This window comes from Urtica dioica, chromosome 2, assembly GCF_054948205.1.
Source record: "Urtica dioica subsp. dioica isolate 48M chromosome 2, U.dioica_male_clone48M_v1_H2, whole genome shotgun sequence".
Classification (NCBI taxonomy): Eukaryota; Viridiplantae; Streptophyta; class Magnoliopsida; order Rosales; family Urticaceae; genus Urtica; species Urtica dioica.
Genome location: NC_142757.1, coordinates 37,330,123 through 37,349,382, shown reverse-complemented (window position 1 = coordinate 37,349,382; position 19,260 = coordinate 37,330,123). Strand labels below are relative to the sequence as shown.

At 42.1% G+C, this 19,260-nt stretch overlaps 1 protein-coding gene and 1 long non-coding RNA gene across 5 annotated transcripts; both read left to right on the top strand.

Annotated features, from left to right (window-relative positions):
• The first annotated feature begins 1,149 nt into the window (after positions 1–1,149).
• Positions 1,150–4,462, top strand: LOC149404588 (uncharacterized). Of its 4 annotated transcripts, XR_016295459.1 has the most exons (5): positions 1,157–1,951; positions 2,466–2,517; positions 2,617–2,726; positions 3,111–3,220; positions 4,217–4,462. It is a non-coding gene; the product is annotated as an uncharacterized LOC149404588 (long non-coding RNA). The 4 variants fall into 4 exon arrangements; XR_016295457.1 differs by having other exon boundaries at positions 1,150–1,951; positions 2,617–3,220; XR_016295460.1 differs by lacking the exon at positions 2,466–2,517 and having other exon boundaries at positions 1,163–1,951.
• Positions 4,463–8,238: 3,776 nt separating this feature from the next.
• Positions 8,239–19,088, top strand: LOC149404587 (uncharacterized). Its single transcript, XM_089607598.1, has 3 exons — positions 8,239–8,276; positions 8,385–8,736; positions 18,837–19,088. The coding sequence occupies exons 1-3, from the start codon at positions 8,239–8,241 to the stop codon at positions 19,086–19,088; spliced, it is 642 nt and encodes a 213-aa protein (XP_089463724.1).
• Positions 19,089–19,260: the final 172 nt, after the last annotated feature.

Below are 19,260 nucleotides of genomic sequence, written 5' to 3'. Positions count from 1 at the left end.
AAGAGGCGGGATATTGCCAACTGTTCGCTGAAAGCTTGTTTGGAGCTGCTCTAGAGTGGTTCTCCAGACTCGAGCCTAACTCTATCGATAGTTTTGTCAAACTATCGGCAGCATTCCTAAAACATTACTCGATGTTCGTAGAGGACGAACTCACGATAGCAGACTTGTGGGGGGTCCAGCAGAAGGAGAACGTGTCCTTGAAGGACTACATGGTTCGTTACAAAGACGTTCTCTAAAAAAATCTCTAACGGTCATCCCGAATCTGCCATAACCTCCCTAAGGAACGGTCTGTGGCACGAATCGAGATTCAAACTAGAGATGACTATAAACTGCCCCCTTACATTGGAAGACGCAATCCACAAGGCCGCTAACTACGCAAAGGCCGAGGATGAATTCACCTCCTTAGCAAAATAGCGTACGGCTGAAAAGAAGCCACACGAAAACACGTGGGTGCGGCCCTTAAGCGTCGGGGGCAACCCCCGAAGGCCCAACCCCCAGGAGGCCGGGCCACAGGTTAGAAAGCAGCATGCCCCTCCGGGTTTTTGCCTTCAACATAGGAGATGAAGGCAAGGAGGGAGGTCCCCAAGAAAAAAAATGGACCAAGGACCCAAACGCATTCTGCGATTTCCATCAGACCAACGGCCACGCCACGATAAATTGCGAAACTATGCGCAAAGTCTTGGTAGAAAAATATGCGAATGGGGAACTAAAGAACATCGATTTGGGTCCCCCGCCCAAAAAGAAGGCCTTCAACAATAGCCGAGGGAGAGGAAACCCCTCACCCAAGAGGTCTAGGCCCACCGACGAAGGGGAACCAGAATCCCCGACGACCATGACAAAACATCGAGTCCACTTCATAATGGGCGGTTCAAAATTTTACAACAGCTCAGTCAACTCGTTCAAAGCTCATCAACGTCAGCTGATGAATAAGACCACCAAGATTGGAGCAGAACGGGATGTTTAAATCTCATTCTCCGAAAACGAAGCCTCCGGGGAAACAGACCCGTATGACGATTCGCTCGTGATAACGATCGACGTGTCCAACTGCAAGGTTGCTCGAATCCTGATCGATGGAGGAAGCTCCGTAGATCTCATTTTTAAAGACACCCTCAATGTAAAGGATAACTTTTGAATCTCGCCGTTTGTAATTTACGTTGAATAAACGAGCTTCCGTTTGTTACAATTAAATTAATGAGTGAATGATGGACGTATAAGTTTATCGAGTTAATTTAAATTATTTTAAGGTAATGGAAAATCTCGGAATAAATAAAGGATTTATCGAGTTCGCCTCGAATAATAAATTATTTTCCGAGGATATATGTCGGAATTTAATTTAAGAAATAAATTCTCAAGGACGAGAATTATTTCCGAGAAACCTTGAATATATTTAAATTAATCGAGAACGAACGAGAAAATTCTCGGTTTGAATCATATAATTATAATCCGCTCGGTTATGGATTTAATTAAATAATTATATGGAAAGGATGTGGCTGTAACAATTTTAAGGGACCCATTTGAAAGAAAACAAGGAAAAGAGGTTAGTTGATAATTAAAGGGATAATTTTTTTTTTAGCTTGCCACGTCATCAATGAGTAGAATCCTAGAATCTTCTTCAAGTGATATGTATCACCTGGTCGGCCAAAATGTACCAGCCCACGCGAGAAGAAAAAAAAAAGAAAGGAAAGGAAAAGAGAAAAGAAGAAGAAGAGAAGGCCGATAGAGAGAAAGAGAGATCGAGGGAGATGGAGAAGCCGGGAGAGCGAGAGAGAGAAGGAGACCGAGCGACTGAAGGTGAGGAGGCTCGGCCGACAGCCACTGAGCCTTAGCGCCACCCGCGCACGGCCGAGAGAGAGCGAGCGCCGCCGCGAGCACGCCGAGGACGCCGGACCGAGAGGCGACGCCGGGAAACGAGGCAGAGAACACCAAAGAGAAGAGATTTCACGAAATTGAGGTGAGGTTTCGGTTTCCCCCAATCTTGAATCTGGGCTAGGGTTTCGAATTTTGGAATTGGGGATTTGGTGTTGAACTCGGTTTGAACCTCTCATTTTATGTCCAAGGGTGTTTCTTGAGTGTTGAATTGAAGGTTTGAACTCGTTTACTTGTGTGGTTTGATTTTGGACGAAATCTGAGAGTAAACGGACGTGGACAGTCCGATATACTTTGATATTATTTTTGTTAGTATTTTTCCTTGAAAGTAGACGTTATGGGTTTTCTAAAATGACCAAGAACGTAATAATCCGTGGAGTATTGAAAGAGTTATGAATTTTTGAAATCTGGTATTCAAAGCTGTGAAATGTGAATTTCCAGAACAGCGACCGGAAATTTCAGATAGTTTTTCAGATAGCTATGATTCTTGAAATTGGTCTTATAATATGTTTTTAGAAAGCTACGGAAGTTGTCTTTCTCATGGAATTGGAATCGTTTGATTTGGGTTTGTGTAGCTAAAGTTATGATTCATTTTGCAGTCGCTGTCTGAATAGTACGAGCCGAACGGTCGGGCCGTGGATTTTGTGACAAGTTGAGATTCGTGCTAGTTGCTCGTTTTCGGGTTCTAAGTTTCGAGTCGGGAGTTGGATGTTATAAATTGATTCGATGTTCGTTTTCTGAATTTCGCAGCTCAGTCACGGATCAGATAGAATCGAGGAAGAGCCGGCGGAACTGAACGCGTTGAAGCCCTGAAAGTTGACAATTCAGAAAAAAAGGATTTGTAAAGCTCGATCTCACTCGTGAGTCGTTTATCGCTTTATAGCGTTAGACTCGAGTTATCTTTAGTAATTTGAGATTGTATTCAAGAATTGTTAATTATTTAATTAAGAGATGTTCGAGAATTTAATTGTTGGTTAATTCATTTAGAATTCTCGGTTGTATGGTTTCGGATTATTTAATTATTTAAGACTCGTCAAAATAATGATTTGGATTTTATTTCGTACTCGTTCTCTGGTACGAACTCGCACGAGTCTTGAATAAGTTTAAATTCCGAAAAGCCGAGAAATAAGTGAATTAAATTCTCGAACCCCTGAACCGACTCGCAGTGAATCCCGATAACGAATCTTAAGCTTGTCATCACCTTTCGGATCATTGACTAATGAGTTTTCAACTTTGGGTTTTAGTTTCTCGACGCTTCAGGACGTGTTAACGCTTCAGGACGTGTAGAGTCTCGTAAAACGTGAGAAGCAAGGAAACTCCTGAAGTCAACAAATTTCCAGACGATCTTTTCCGGGTAAGTGAGGAGACATAAGTCAACTACTTACCAAGGGTATAACCCTGTTTGTTTGTGCATTTGCTTGCTAGTAAACAAGAGTAGGTAAAAGCCTAAAATGAATAAACTCGAAAGTTAAGGCTTCGGCCACTCTTGCTTGAAAACTTAGTTCGGGTACGCCCGGTAGGTTCAAACGCTAACTTGAACCAGACACGTTTGCTTTGTGCATAGTTAGACTTCTCTTCTAACTCTAGGAAGTAAGTTAGAATCGAGAGGACGGAAGAGCGATAGACTCTCAAATTCAATCGAGAGTAGAGAGTTCGGAAGTCGCATTTCGAGCTTTCAACTTAAAACACTTAACGAGCTTCAAAGGGAAACAATAATTTCTTTCGGGGTTTATCCCGTTACGCTCTTCTGTATATAAGTTTAACGTGTACGCTGCTAGCTGCAGCGTACCCAAACATTAAAACTCGTGTCGGTGGTACTCACAAGTCCCTGACTTATGCTTGGCGGGCCATGCCGGTCCGTGCGCCGAGTACTCGAAACAATGGGTGAAGGTCGCGCATCGCGAGCTCATTGTTAGCTGGAAGACTCACCGGAGGCTGCCTTGAGCGCCCCGGGGCGTAGTGGGTGAAGGTCGCGATTCGCGAGCTCACTATGCCAGAGACCAGTGGCGCTGACGTCATGATGAAGAAAGTACCACTAGTGGATCCCAGACAGATGTTAAAACTTAGATCAGCTGACGACTGCTGCTCGAAGTCTGAAGCTGGTCTCTAGTCGGACCGGAGGTTATAGCAGTGAGGAGTGTATAACCTTGCGGGACGGCCAGTGTGTAGATAGAGTGTGACGTCACGCGTCAGTCATGCTCTAGTCATATAATCTAGCTGCATCTAGCAATCATTTTGCATTCTTGTGTATTTGTTTGCACGTCACATGGCATTAGTTGTTTTACTTTATAGATAGACTCCCACTTACTGAGTCATTCGACTCATAGTTTTATGTCCCTTGGTAATGTAGATAAGGGAAAAGCTCGTAAGCGGGAAACGAGATTGAAGACCGAGACCGAGCGCGTATTGCCTTGACCTATGGGCTATGGGGTTTCTTAATCGGGGGTTAGTATCTTATGATAAAACGTTCCGGAACATATTTGTATATGAGTCGCTATAAGACTCTAAGTTATAAAAGCGAAAAAATTTCCCCGAATTTTCGCAAACTATTTTATTATATAATCTTATGAAATATTATGTTTAATTTATGTGTTTATATTATGAGTTAAGTACAGATTTGAGTTGATCAGTCGCGGTTCGTGGGCGAGCTATCGCTCGCGGGTCGTGACAGATTTTGTGGTATCAGAGCCCCAGGTTTAGCCGTTTCTGTAGACTTGGGATACGTGTTCTCGGTATAGGTCGCGAGTATGCCATGTGATAATGTTGTGCTTAGAGTCGACTTGTCTAGAGATAGGTTCGACATGATGCAGAATGAATTGCGAAGAGTTAGATCTCTCCTCCCCGATGAGATTCGGATGTACCGCGATGCGATCACGTGAATTCCTTCGACCGCAAGTACGTTCAGTGTCGTGTGAGGCATCATCGCTTAGAGGCCGGTGAATTAGTCTGACTTGTGAGTGGATGAGTGTTATCTCGACGCCTTACTGCTCCCGTACGAGTATCGCGATGACCCCTCCTTAGTGGCCAACGTTGAGTCGATGGACTCATTTCACCGCTGACGGCAATATCAGCCGAAATTGTGAGATGTTCTAGAAGGTGATACAATACACGTTTGGGACCAGGGGAGAGGGACGAGTGGGAGGAGTAAGCTTACGAATTCTACCAGCTCGGGATGGAATCGGTTGTCCGATATGGAAATCGATTGTCCAGAAGATTGCGGACCGGTGTCCGATGTGCTCAAGGATAGATTCCAGCGAGGTATCAAGTATTGGGAGTTATGTGTAGAGCTCCAATATCTAACGCTGGGATCTGATTGTCCCTCGTTCGCTGTCTTGCGAATGCAGACTGAGTTCCTCGTCGTGACGCGTTGTGGTATATGAGTACCTTACCCCCGATGATATATTGCTTTTCCGGTGGTTGTTCCGCGTGATGACGAGAAGGTTGACTGTGACGAGGGAGATTCCGAGGAGGATCCCGCTGAGCCTTCGGACGACCCAGCTGCGTAGATGTTTGCGTGTCAACCACGAGAGTGGTTGCTTTGTGTGTGTAACGAGAGAACTAACATTTTGTGTTTAAATCTCGTTTGACTAGGCCTTGAGAGGCTAGTCCATGTTGGTTACGCATTCTTGTTATGGTTGATTGTGATATTCAACCATGCCCATCCTCTTATATGTGAAAATAAGGAGGAAGTGGGGTCTATACAAGATACGTCTAATGCCGAGAATGTTTCAGCTGCGGATCTCTCAGAGATTAGACGCATCCTGAAAAAAAAAAAATTTGAGTTGACGCTGCTCGATGAGACGAGCATAAAGAACGTCATAATTATCAAGCTTTGCTCAACGGATAGAGCAGCATAGCCGCACGATTGCGGATGTCTTGATGAAATTGAACGCGCCACCCCAGCCAAACCCTGAACCTCCAGCTCAGGAAGAACGACGCGAGAAGCCACCACGAGTGCATGTGGATTCTCCCGAGGAGCTCAACTTCCAGATCCCTGACGTCGTTCCTCCTGTGAGCGAGCCGGTGTACGAGAGGTTTCGTAAGTAAAAGCCTCCGACGTTTGGGGGCAGTGTTGATCCAGATGCAGTTGAGAATTGGATCAAGAAGATGCAGCAAATCCTCAACTTTATGCAGCTATCTGATACAGAGAGAGTGGCTTGCGCCGTAATCAGCTGGAAGATGAGGCTAGGCGTTGATGGGAGGTGGTGGCGGCGTCTGAGGATGTCCACTCGATGACGTGGATCCATTTCCTCAATCTATTCCATGGGAAGTACCTGAGTGAAGCTAACTTGTCGGACAAGGTACGCGAGTTTATGAGCCTACGACAAGGTTCAATGTCAGTATTAGAATATACGACAAAGTTCGACACGATTAGCAAGGTTCGCTTCTTTCTTAGTCCCAACTGATCAGGCTATGAAGATGAAGTACATGCATGGGCTTAACGTGGATACCGTGAGCCAGGTGGATATCGGCGATGATTGACCTTGCTCTTTCGCCAACGTTGTGCAAAGAGCTTTGCGGATTGCCGGTTGGTGCGAGGTTGTCGGACTCCTGCACCGAAACCAACTGCCACAACACCTTCTGAAGCTGCTGGCCCAAAGCAGAGTGAATCAAGGAAAAGATTCAGGAGCCACGCATTCATTCATCGCATCTATGAAGTCTGATCAGTTAGGTGAGCATCAGAAAGAATCCTCATACCTGTTTGTTATGGTTACGCTTTCTGGAGAAAAGTACCAGTCGTTATACTGGTATAGAGATGTACCCATCCGAGTTCATGATCGGATAATGAAAGCAGACTTGGTAGAATTGAAAATGGTGGACTATGACGTAATCCTCGGAGTGGATTGGTTAAGTACCCATCATGCAATCATAGATTGCCGAAAGAAATCAGTTATGTTCCAGAACCCCGGACTTGGACCGCTGCAGTTCTAAGGTTCCTCTCGGAAATCGAGTATTTCGATCGTATCGGCGCTGAAGGCCGTGAAGATGATGCATCAGGGATGCGCTGGTTACCTTGCAAGCGTGGTAAACGTCACGAAGACGGTCAAGCCGCAACCGCATGAGATTCCAGTTGCTAGAGATTTCCTTGATATTTTCTCAGAATATCTTCCAGACCTACTTCCTGATTAGGAAGTGGATTCAATATAGAGCTCATTCCAGGCACAACTCCGATATCGAAAGCTCGATATCGTATGGCTCCAGCAGAATTGAAGGAACTCAAGACGCAGCTACAAGAGTTGCTTGACAAAGGGTTCATACGACCAAGCCATTAGCCTTGGGGAGCGCCTGTCTTGTTCGTTAAGAAGGCAGTTAATTCCTTACGGCTCTGTATTGACTACCGTGGATTGGACCAAGAACGATCAAGAACAAGTATCCGTTGTGCGGATCGACGATCCCTTTGATCAACTGTCAGGAGCGACAGTGTTCTCGAAGATTGACTTGCGTTTAGGATACCGTCCGCTGAAGGTTCGAGATGAAGACATCTCGAAAGCTGCTTTCCGTATTCGATATGGTCATTACGAGTTCTTAGTTATGTCGTTTGGATTGACTAACGCGTCAGCAGCGTTCATGAACCTGATGAACCGAGTATTTGAGAAGTTCTGGATAAGTTCATGATCGTGTTCATCGACGACATTCTAATCTACTCGAAAACTAACGAAGAGCATGGGCAGCATCTAAAGCTAGCACTAGGCAAACTGAGGGAAAAACAACTGTGCGCAAAGTTCTCAAAGTGTGAATTTTGGCTGGAACGTGTAGTATTCCTCGGTCATGTTGTCAGTAGCGCTGGTATTATGGTAGATCCTGCTAAAGTGGAAGCCGTGAGGCAGTGGAGTCAGCCAAAGACGGTCACTAAAATAAGAAGTTTCTTGGGTCTTGCTGGCTACTATAGGAAGTTTGTAGAAGGATTCTTTAAGTTTGCCATGCTTCTGACTCAATTAACCCGTAAAGGACAGAAGTTCCTTTGGACCGAGACGTGTGAAAAGAGCTTCCAAGAGCTTGCTGTAGTAGTGTTTGCACTCAAGATATGGCGACACTACCTGTACGGAGTCCATTGAGACATCTATACATGCCACAAAACGGTAAAGATGGTGACTTCGAGTTGGATAAGAATGAGGTTCTACGGTGCAACGAAAGAGTTTGTGTGCCGTCCAACGAGGAAGTCAGGAAGCAGTTGATGAAAGAAGCTCACGGGACACCATATTCGGTACATCCAAGTGTGACAAAGATGTATCAAGAGTTGAGAAAGGTGTATTGGTGGCCGGGAATGAAGGAAGACGTAGCTGAGTTCGTCCAAAAGTGCCTAACTTGTCAACAAGTTAAGGCAGAGCATTAGAAGCCAGCTGAAATGCTGCAACCACTTGAGATTCCACAATGGAAGTGGGAGCAGATAAAGATGGATTTCGTGTCAGGTTTTCCAAAAACCACAGCTGGTCACGACTCAATCTGGGTCATTGTCGATAGATTGACCATATCAGCTCATTTCCTGCCCATCAAAACCACTCACACCGTGGATCTAGGTTCTGGAAGGGATTACAAGAGAACCTGGGGACTCGCCTGAAGTTTAGTACTGTTTTTCACCTGCAAACCGATGGTCAAAGCGAACGAACGATCCAAGTGTTGGAGGACATGCTCCGAGCTTGTGTTCTAGACTTCCAGGGCTCATGGAGTCGTTACCTTCCGCTAGTTGAGTTCTCGTACAACAATAGCTATCAGGCGTCGATTGACATGGCGCCGTATGAAGCTCTTTATGGGCGGAAGTGTCTCTCTTCAGTTCATTGGGATGAAACTGGTGAGAGCAAGTTTGTTGGACCTGAAATACTAGAGCAGACCACAGAAGCAGTTAAGAAAATCCAAGCTCGAATGAAATCTGTTGGAATCGATCTAGGGTTTAAGAAAAAGTTTAACGCTTCGTTAAGCGGCGGAATTTTAAAAAATTTCTTTTTAAGTAAAACTAGTTTTTACTAACCTAGACAAGAGCATATGCATGTAAATAAAAACTAATATGAGCTATGGAAGTTACTAACCTTTCTTGAAGCTTGAACCTTGTAGAAGCTTTTGGAAAGTTGCAACGCTCGTCTCCCCACGCAGCACGTCTCTCTTTCTTTCCTCGGCACCTCGAGCAACCACGAAAGTTTCTATCACTAAATCACTCGAAAAGAAGGAATCAGTGAGTGGGCACTTTTAAACACTACGACTTGAGAACGAGTCTCAAAGTCGCAGAGCTAAAGACTAGGTCGAGTGAGGACCTAGGTGCCAAGACAAGAGAAAACCGAAAATAAACTAGAGAGAGAGAGAAGAGGACTTCGGCCAAGTTCTAGAGAGAGAGTCTCTCAAATCTCTTAAACTTGGATGAATGAATTGTGAGGAAATGAGGCTCCTATTTATAGGAGAGGTCTCACCTTCAATAAGGTAGTTTCCTCTTCTATAGAATATCACATATTCATGAGCAAAATAACCCTTATTTCCCATTCCTCTTAGGCGCCCAAGGCAGCCTTCTAGAAGGCTAGGATTTGTTTCCTTTTTTGTTCCTTGGCTTGCCTTTTACTCTTATGGCCGAAATTCTATATGCATCCTTATGCAATTTGTTTCCTCTTTTTCTTTTGGCAAGTATCTAAATACATTTATGCACAAAATAAATTCTCTCTCTTTGGGTATTTGGGCGCCTATGACTTCTAGAAAGCCTTCTAGATTTTTCTTCATTTGTTCATAACAACATAAGAAAAGCCCATTAAGAATTTTCCATAAAATTCTCATGAAATGAAATCAATTCACGAGGCCCAATGATCAAGTCATGGCCGAGTGAAACATGTCATAAAATGACCTTGTCAAAAATTTATTGACATTCATTTCATCGTTTGTCTCAAAAGACAAAAATACCCTTTTCACTATTTTCGTTCTTGTTTTGACTTAGCTTCCAGTTTAACTATTCCTATCGATGTGATTCGTGACAGTGACCTCATGGACCCAAATGAACAAAGCTTTAGCTAAACACTTGGACTCAAAAGTTCACAAACCTTTTCCAAGTTTAGCTTAATGCCGGCTGACTCCACTAAAGAGCTGACACTGAAAATCTCTCGGTTCAAATGAATTTGTTTTCTACTCAAGAATTCGACCTAATTATAATGAGCGGATCCACTGAATATTATCTATGCTACCCTTCATGAATGTCATCAGCTAGTCGGGATTTACTAAATTACCATTTTACCCTTCTAGCTGTTATTTCCTCAACTCCTTTGTCGCTTGTGAATAAGTTAGAAACAATGTATTGACGAGGAGCTAACAAGTCACATTGTTTCATCCAAAAGAGTCGGGACTCAATTTGGACACTGGCCAGTTCATTTATTCACACTCCAAGGAACAAAGCATGAGGTGACATACATTGCATTTCAGCAATCTTGTACATGAATTCCATATCTATGAGAACTTCACAAAGTTACTCATGACATACTCACAACTTAGTATTTCACCAATAGGCCCTGTTCGGAATGACATAGTGAGTCCGAACTCTGACTTTCTCAAATGAGAATAATAAGGTGTGAAATGGCATGTCTCATTTCAGGATTAAGGTAAGCATGATGCAATTCATACATAGTGACTTCGAGACATAAGAGGTTAAATGGTTTGTTCTTATATTGTCTCTAGAAGTGCACTGGTCAATTCAGTACCTTCGGAAGATACCTAGAAGAACTATAGAGTTCCTAACTCTCAATGCCTCATAACCAGACATCATAGATTCTTCTAACAATCATACTGAGGTCAATAGTCCTTTGACCCTAAGATTGCGAATATATCGTTTTAAGCAAACTACGAAGAGTTTGTTCATGCAAATCTACATTTGTCTCTTCGTAAGTTGTTAAGTTTGTTTATGGACTAAAAGACTAAGGTTTTATCATAAAGCTTCAGACAAGGAAGATTGAATGAACGTTTCAACTTTATTATTAATGAATAAGCAATTACAAGCAAGAGTCTTCGTAAGACTATATGACATCAAATGTACATAAAAAGACACTACTACTCTTCTTGTGGGCACCATTGACAACAAACTCCCACTTGACTCAAAGAAGATGTGAGTAGTCCTACATGCCTAATCCCTCTCGAAGTTGGTCGAAGACCATGTTCGCTAGGGCCTTGGTGAATGGATCTTCCAGAGATCTACTTCACCTCCACGTCTCCGCGTTGCGCGATCTCTCGAATCAAATGGTATTTCCTCTCAATATGCTTAGAGCGCTTATGGCTTCTAGGTTTCTTTGAGTTAGCGACAGCCCCACTATTATCACAATAAAGGGTCATGGGCTCGTCGACGTTTGGAACAATTTCCAAATACTTAAGGAACTTTCTAAGCCATACAGCCTCTTTGGATGCTTCACAAGCAGCCACATATTCTGCTTCCATTGTGGAGTCAGCAATGCAAGATTGCTTAATACTTCTCCACACAACAGCTCCACCATTAAGGATGAACACAGATCCCGAAGTGGATTTCCTGGAATCCTTATCCGCTTGAAAATCGGAGTCGGTATATCCCGTCATAGTCAGGTCAGTACCTGAGTATGTAAGCATCAAGTTCCTAGTTCTTCGAAGATACTTAAGAACATGCTTAACAGCAATCCAGTGCTCGGGTCCAGGGTTGGATTGGAAACGGCTAACTACGCCAACGGCGAAACAGATGTCAGGTCTAGTGCAAAGCATAGCATACATAAGGCTTCCTACGGCAGAGGCGTAAGGAATTTTCCTCATGTCTTCAATCTCTTGTGCAGTCTTGGGAGACTGGTCCTTAGAGAGTGAAACTCCATGCCTAAAGGGTGTTTGACCCCTCTTGCAGTCTTGCATCGAGAAGCGATCCATCACCTTATCAATATAAGATGCTTGAGAGAGCGACAGGGTCCGGTTTTTCCTATCTCGAAAGATTTGGATTCCCAGAATGTATGCAGCTTCTCCTAGATCCTTCATATCGAATTGCTTTGCCAGCCAGACCTTAACCTCAGATAACTTACCCACGTCATTACCAATGAGTAGTATATCATCGACATATAGTACCAGAAACACAACTTTGCCTTCGTGTATTAACTTGTAAACACAAGGCTCATCTATTGACTGTTCAAAGCCGAAGCTCTTTACAGTTTCATCGAATCTAATATTCCATGACCTAGATGCTTGCTTTAGTCCATAAATGGATTTAAGCAACTCACAAACCTTGGTCTCTTGACCTTTATCCACGAAACCGTCTGGTTGAGCCATGTAAATGCGCTCGTCAAGATTGCCATTCAGAAAGGCTATCTTGACATCCATTTGCCAGATCTCATAGTCGAGAGCTGCAGCTATGGATAGGAGTATGCGGATGGATTTAAGCATCGCGACTGGCGAGAAGGTTTCTTCATAGTCAATCCCTTCTTGTTGGGTATAACCCTTTTCTTCTTGTATATCCACTTACACCCTACGGGTTTAATCCCTTCAGGAAGGTCTACAAGTTTCCAGACTTTGTTGACATACATCGAGTGCATTTCAACTTTCATGGCGTCAAGCCAAAGGTTTGATTCAGAACAAGCCATCGCTTGGCTATAGGAAACAGGATCATCCATGTCAGAGACGGCTACAAGAGAGTCTCCATAAGACATGTACCTGTCAGGCTTTTGAGTAGCCCTCCCACTACGTCGAAGTACTACTTGACGAGATTCTGATGAGTTAGGTTGTGTTTCAGTTGGGGTAAGAACGGTTCTTACAGATGAGGTAGAAGCTTCCTCACCCAACTTTTCTTCAAGCACAATTTTGCTTCTAGGTTTCGCATCCTTCATAAAGTCCTCCTCAAGGAAACGAGCATTCGTGCTAACGAAAGTCTTATCGTCCTCGGGACTATAGAAAGTAAAACCTTTGGTTTCCTTCGGATATCCTACAAACAGGCACAATTCTGACCTACTAGCCAACTTGCTAGTCTTTTGCCTCAGCACGTGTGCAGGGCAACCCCAAATTCGGATGCGGCTAAGATTCACTTTACGGCCAGTCCATCGTTCATAAGGAGTACCAGGAACCGTTTTAGACGGAACTTGGCTCAGAATGTAAGCGGCTGTTTCGAGGGCATATCCCCAAAAGGAAAGCGGGAGTGATGAGTAACTCATCATTGATCTAACCATCTCCATAAGAGTTCGGTTTCTTCTCTTTGACACTCCGTTTTGTTGAGGTGTGCCAGGTGCGGTAAGCTGAGAAGCGATACCTTCTTCTTTAAGAAAGTCATCGAACTCTCCAGACATATACTCACCACCTCGATCAGATCGAAGGGTTTTGATCACTTTGCCAGTTTGCTTTTCCACTAAAGCCCTAAAGACCTTAAATACGTTAAAGGTCTCAGATTTGTGTTTGAGCAAATAGACAAACCCATATCGTGAGTAATCATCAGTGAAGGTAACGAAGTATTCGTATCCTCCACGTGCCTGTTGGCTGAGCGGACCACATACATCAGAATGTATTAGTTCCAGCAACTCAGTGGCTCTTCGACCTTTATCAGAGAAAGGTCGCTTAGTCATTTTTCCTTCTATGCAGGATTCACAAGTAGGTAGTGAACCTATTGCAGAGGCTTGGAGTGGACCATCCCTCACAAGTCTCTTAATCCTTTCTAGACTGACATGACCAAGTCTTAAGTGCCATAGGTGTGTTGATTTTGTTAGATCGGAGGATTCAGAAAGTTTGATCCTCTTTGGCTCCCTAATTAGATCGTTATCTATTTCGGTGTCTAAAAGAGAAGGTTGAGTGGGATAGATGTAGAAAAGAGCATTCTTCATACATGCATCAGTGACAAAAGAATTATCAGGAAACGAAATACGAATTCCATTCTTAATGAACTTTAAACAATAATCTTGCTCACGAAGACGAGCAACGGATATTAAGTTCTTCCCAAAGGTAGGAACAAAATATACATTATTCAAGTTTAAAGTGCGGTCTTCAAAAGACAGCGTCACAGATCCCACAGCCTTTGCAGACACCAGGCTCCCATCACCCCATTTGAAACAGAACTCGCCTTCCTCTAAGCTTTCGGTTTTCTTGAAACCATTCAAGGAACAGCAAATATGGTTAGTAGCAACGGAGTCAAGAATCCACGTTGATACATTATCAGCTACTAAGCATGCTTCGGTAACTAGTACAATACCATGTTCCTTTGCTTTGAGATAGGCGGGACAGTTCTTTTTGTCGGCCTTGTAAGGTCTCTTCACAGTTTCAGAGGCGGAGGCTTTTCGCTCAGTAGCATGTGCCTCTCCTTGATTCCTCTTTCTCTTAGTGAAACCTACAGCAGTGTGAAGTTCCTCCATAAGCTTGGTAGCAGTGTACTCTAGCTTGTTTATGGAGTAGTTCATCTTGGAGGTATCAAGAGACGCGGGGAGAGTTTCTAAGATCATATCTATGAGATTCTTCCCATCAGTCTCAGATCCTAGGATTTCCATTTTATTTAGAAAACTAATGATCAGTATCATAAAGTCTCTAACAGGAGTCCTAGCCTTCATATGACAGTTCATAAACTGTCGGACTGCTTTTTGCCTTGCTTGACGCCTTTGCCCTCCAAAACTCTCAAGGAGATTGTAGAGCATGTCAGCGGCAGTCTCGATGTCACGATGTTGCTTGTTCAGCATATTGTTCATAGATGCTAAGATATAGCACCTCACAATCTCATCGGATCGAAGCCAGGCTGCTAAGGCGTCATTGTCCTCTTGAGTTGAATCATCATTCGTCAGAGGAGGACACGGGGTGGTGAGTACCCATTTGTGCTTGTTAACGGTAGGTATTATGTCGAGGTTATGTTTCGAATCTATGTAGTTTTCGTTTTCGAGTTGGTTCGAGGAAAGAAAGATAGAGAGAGGAATGAGAGACATATTGCCTATATAAGTTGAAACAAGTTTATGATTAGTCTTTGGTTTAGGATTTAAGTTTCATTAAGACTTTTGTAAAATCCAAAGGTGTTATGAACGAAATGACACTTTACTCCTTCGAGGGAAGGCCGCAACGAGTCTCCTTTCATAAGTAAATGACTCATCATTAATGCATAGCCAAGATGTCAATACATCAATTTTGACTAGCCACCTTGTAAATTGGTTTGATCACTCACATCCTTTCGCAGGGCCTCGAGGGAGGATTACTAGGGATTGAGTCTAAGTGTGTAACCAACCACTTAGTCCAAAAGATTGACTTTGAAAAACAATCCGCCGAGGGGAGGTCTTGTCATCATCGTCTCACTCTCGGACGTAGCTCATTGAGCAATGATCAGAGCAAAGCGCCCTTGAGTACTCTCATTTAAGAGAGGGCCACGAGGGTGACTCTTAGTCCGGCGACACTTGCACTTTTCATTAGTGTTGGGGATCGTGGGTTACAAACAACAAGTATAACCCTCCCACTTAGTTTTTGGAGTTGGTTCATCGACTCTTTTAAGTTTGGAAACAAATTTCCTAGTTAGAGAGCGACAGAGCGGACAACTAGAAGAGAATCCTAGATCGACATGTTCAGAGCAGTATTAGTGCATAAAGGCACAAGGGACATACTCGATCTTTTCCTATTTTCTATTTCGGGAAAGTGCGTGAGGGAAGTGTGAACTTCAACTCACTCGAACACTTGAAAGTTTGAGATTACACATCTTTTTATTTTTCGGCTTTGTCTAAAAGAGACCTCCCACTCAAAATTTCAAGAGCATATAGATTTTGAACATATGTGATATAGATATAGTTTTGAAAACATTTTGAAAACTTATTTGATTTGGATGACAAAATATTTTCAAGTTTGAAAGTGAAAACGGTTTTTCAAAATTCAAACTAGTTTTGTAAAAATTCAATTTCAATTAATCTTTCAAAAATCAAAACTTTTAATCTTTACACATCATGTTTATAATCATATGAAAAACATTTTTGCTCAAGAAAATTTTCTCATTAGAGTTCTATAACTCATGGTAGTGGGGTTTGAAAATCCGGATTTTTAAAAAACTGGAGTTTCAGACAGCCGCGCACCTTGGAGTAAAATCGCCATATCTGGCGGCTCCGATGTCCTTTTGAGCCGAAACCGGTGGCATTGGACAGAGGACAGACAGAGATTTAATTTGATTCAAGAATCATTAAATTTAGATTTCTGAGCAGAGAGTTATGCCGCTTTTAATGCGGGTTTACATTCCAGCTCGAAGAAAAAGAAATAAATTAAAGCTTCGTCCTTTTAGGTGCGAAAAAGAATCGAGTGTAACGGAACGTTTTAAGATGTTGTTTAAAGCTTTTATTTGTGTTTTATTAGCAGGGTAATAACATAGAATAAAAGAAATAACAACATGCATAAAACGATTCAAGTAAATAAACGAAACTAGCAAGAAAAAAAAACTAGTCACAAAATTTACTCGAAAATTCTCAAACCTTTAAAACACGTTTTTCAATATAAAAAATTAAAAAATTTTAGAACTGATTCTAATGTGTTTTAACATCATCCCAAACTCATAGAAAATCAACATGGTTTTTAATTTAGAGACAAGAGCAATAAATTAAAAAAAATCTAAGATTACAATTCTAACTTGTCACAAAATTAGTAAACTTTCGAAAACGATTTTCAAGCTCATAATTTAAAAACATGCACATGCATTCCTTTGACCATAGCTCTGATACCATTTGTTGGAATCGATCTAGGGTTTAAGAAAAAGTTTAACGCTTCGTTAAGCGGCGGAATTTTAAAAAATTTCTTTTTAAGTAAAACTAGTTTTTACTAACCTAGACAAGAGCATATGCATGTAAATAAAAACTAATATGAGCTATGGAAGTTACTAACCTTTCTTGAAGCTTGAACCTTGTAGAAGCTTTTGGAAAGTTGCAACGCTCGTCTCCCCACGCAGCACGTCTCTCTTTCTTTCCTCGGCACCTCGAGCAACCACGAAAGTTTCTATCACTAAATCACTCGAAAAGAAGGAATCAGTGAGTGGGCACTTTTAAACACTACGACTTGAGAACGAGTCTCAAAGTCGCAGAGCTAAAGACTAGGTCGAGTGAGGACCTAGGTGCCAAGACAAGAGAAAACCGAAAATAAACTAGAGAGAGAGAGAAGAGGACTTCGGCCAAGTTCTAGAGAGAGAGTCTCTCAAATCTCTTAAACTTGGATGAATGAATTGTGAGGAAATGAGGCTCCTATTTATAGGAGAGGTCTCACCTTCAATAAGGTAGTTTCCTCTTCTATAGAATATCACATATTCATGAGCAAAATAACCCTTATTTCCCATTCCTCTTAGGCGCCCAAGGCAGCCTTCTAGAAGGCTAGGATTTGTTTTCTTTTTTGTTCCTTGGCTTGCCTTTTACTCTTATGGCCGAAATTCTATATGCATCCTTATGCAATTTGTTTCCTCTTTTTCTTTTGGCAAGTATCTAAATACATTTATGCACAAAATAAATTCTCTCTCTTTGGGTATTTGGGCGCCTATGACTTCTAGAAAGCCTTCTAGATTTTTCTTCATTTGTTCATAACAACATAAGAAAAGCCCATTAAGAATTTTCCATAAAATTCTCATGAAATGAAATCAATTCACGAGGCCCAATGATCAAGTCATGGCCGAGTGAAACATGTCATAAAATGACCTTGTCAAAAATTTATTGACATTCATTTCATCGTTTGTCTCAAAAGACAAAAATACCCTTTTCACTATTTTCGTTCTTGTTTTGACTTAGCTTCCAGTTTAACTATTCCTATCGATGTGATTCGTGACAGTGACCTCATGGACCCAAATGAACAAAGCTTTAGCTAAACACTTGGACTCAAAAGTTCACAAACCTTTTCCAAGTTTAGCTTAATGCCGGCTGACTCCACTAAAGAGCTGACACTGAAAATCTCTCGGTTCAAATGAATTTGTTTTCTACTCAAGAATTCGACCTAATTATAATGAGCGGATCCACTGAATATTATCTATGCTACCCTTCATGAATGTCATCAGCTAGTCGGGATTTACTAAATTACCATTTTACCCTTCTAGCTGTTATTTCCTCAACTCCTTTGTCGCTTGTGAATAAGTTAGAAACAATGTATTGACGAGGAGCTAACAAGTCACATTGTTTCATCCAAAAGAGTCAGGACTCAATTTGGACACTGGCCAGTTCATTTATTCACACTCCAAGGAACAAAGCATGAGGTGACATACATTGCATTTCAGCAATCTTGTACATGAATTCCATATCTATGAGAACTTCACAAAGTTACTCATGACATACTCACAACTTAGTATTTCACCAATAGGCCCTGTTCGGAATGACATAGTGAGTCCGAACTCTGACTTTCTCAAATGAGAATAATAAGGTGTGAAATGGCATGTCTCATTTCAGGATTAAGGTAAGCATGATGCAATTCATACATAGTGACTTCGAGACATAAGAGGTTAAATGGTTTGTTCTTATATTGTCTCTAGAAGTGCACTGGTCAATTCAGTACCTTCGGAAGATACCTAGAAGAACTATAGAGTTCCTAACTCTCAATGCCTCATAACCAGACATCATAGATTCTTCTAACAATCATACTGAGGTCAATAGTCCTTTGACCCTAAGATTGCGAATATATCGTTTTAAGCAAACTACGAAGAGTTTGTTCATGCAAATCTACATTTGTCTCTTCGTAAGTTGTTAAGTTTGTTTATGGACTAAAAGACTAAGGTTTTATCATAAAGCTTCAGACAAGGAAGATTGAATGAACGTTTCAACTTTATTATTAATGAATAAGCAATTACAAGCAAGAGTCTTCGTAAGACTATATGACATCAAATGTACATAAAAAGACACTACTACTCTTCTTGTGGGCACCATTGACAACAAAATCGTCCCAGAGTTATCGGGAAAAACTACGCTGACATAGGAGGCCTCTAGAGTTTGAAACAGGAAATAAAGTTTTTCTGAAGATCTCACCTATGCGAGGAGTTATGAGGTTTGGAAAGAAAGGGAAAACTCAGTCCAAGGTATATTGGACCTTTTGAGATCCTTGAGCATGTAAGCCAGACAGCTTATCGCTTGGCGTTACCGCCGTCTATGTCAAACCTGCACGATGTGTTCCACATGTTCATGTTACGGAAGTACGTGTCTGACCCTTTGCATGTTCTGCAAGAGCAAGAGGTTGAGATCTCTCCTGAAGTCAGATATGAAGAGCCAGCCGTTGCGATTCTTGATCGCAAGGATGAAGTTTTAAGGAAGAAAACCATCCCTTTGGTAAGGATTTTGTGGAAGAGGCATGTTGTAGGAAAAGCTACCTGAGAGCTCGAGAGTGAGATGCAAAAGAAGTACCCTGCTCTGTTTTAAGTTTCGAGGACGAAACTCTTTTAAGGGGGTAGGGATTGTAAAGGATAACTTTTGAATCTCGCCGTTTGTAATTTACGTTGAATAAACGAGCTTCCGTTTGTTACAATTAAATTAATGAGTGAATGAT

Excerpts from the sequence above, each read along its gene's own strand:
- LOC149404587 (XM_089607598.1), top strand. The coding sequence starts at position 8,239 with ATGGAAGTGGGAGCAGATAAAGATGGATTTCGTGTCAG. Across the intron at positions 8,277-8,384 it reads AAAGATGGATTTCGTGTCAG|GTTCTGGAAGGGATTACAAG; the intron begins GTTTTCCAAAAA and ends CCGTGGATCTAG. Across the intron at positions 8,737-18,836 it reads TCCAAGCTCGAATGAAATCT|ACAGCTTATCGCTTGGCGTT; the intron begins GTTGGAATCGAT and ends CATGTAAGCCAG.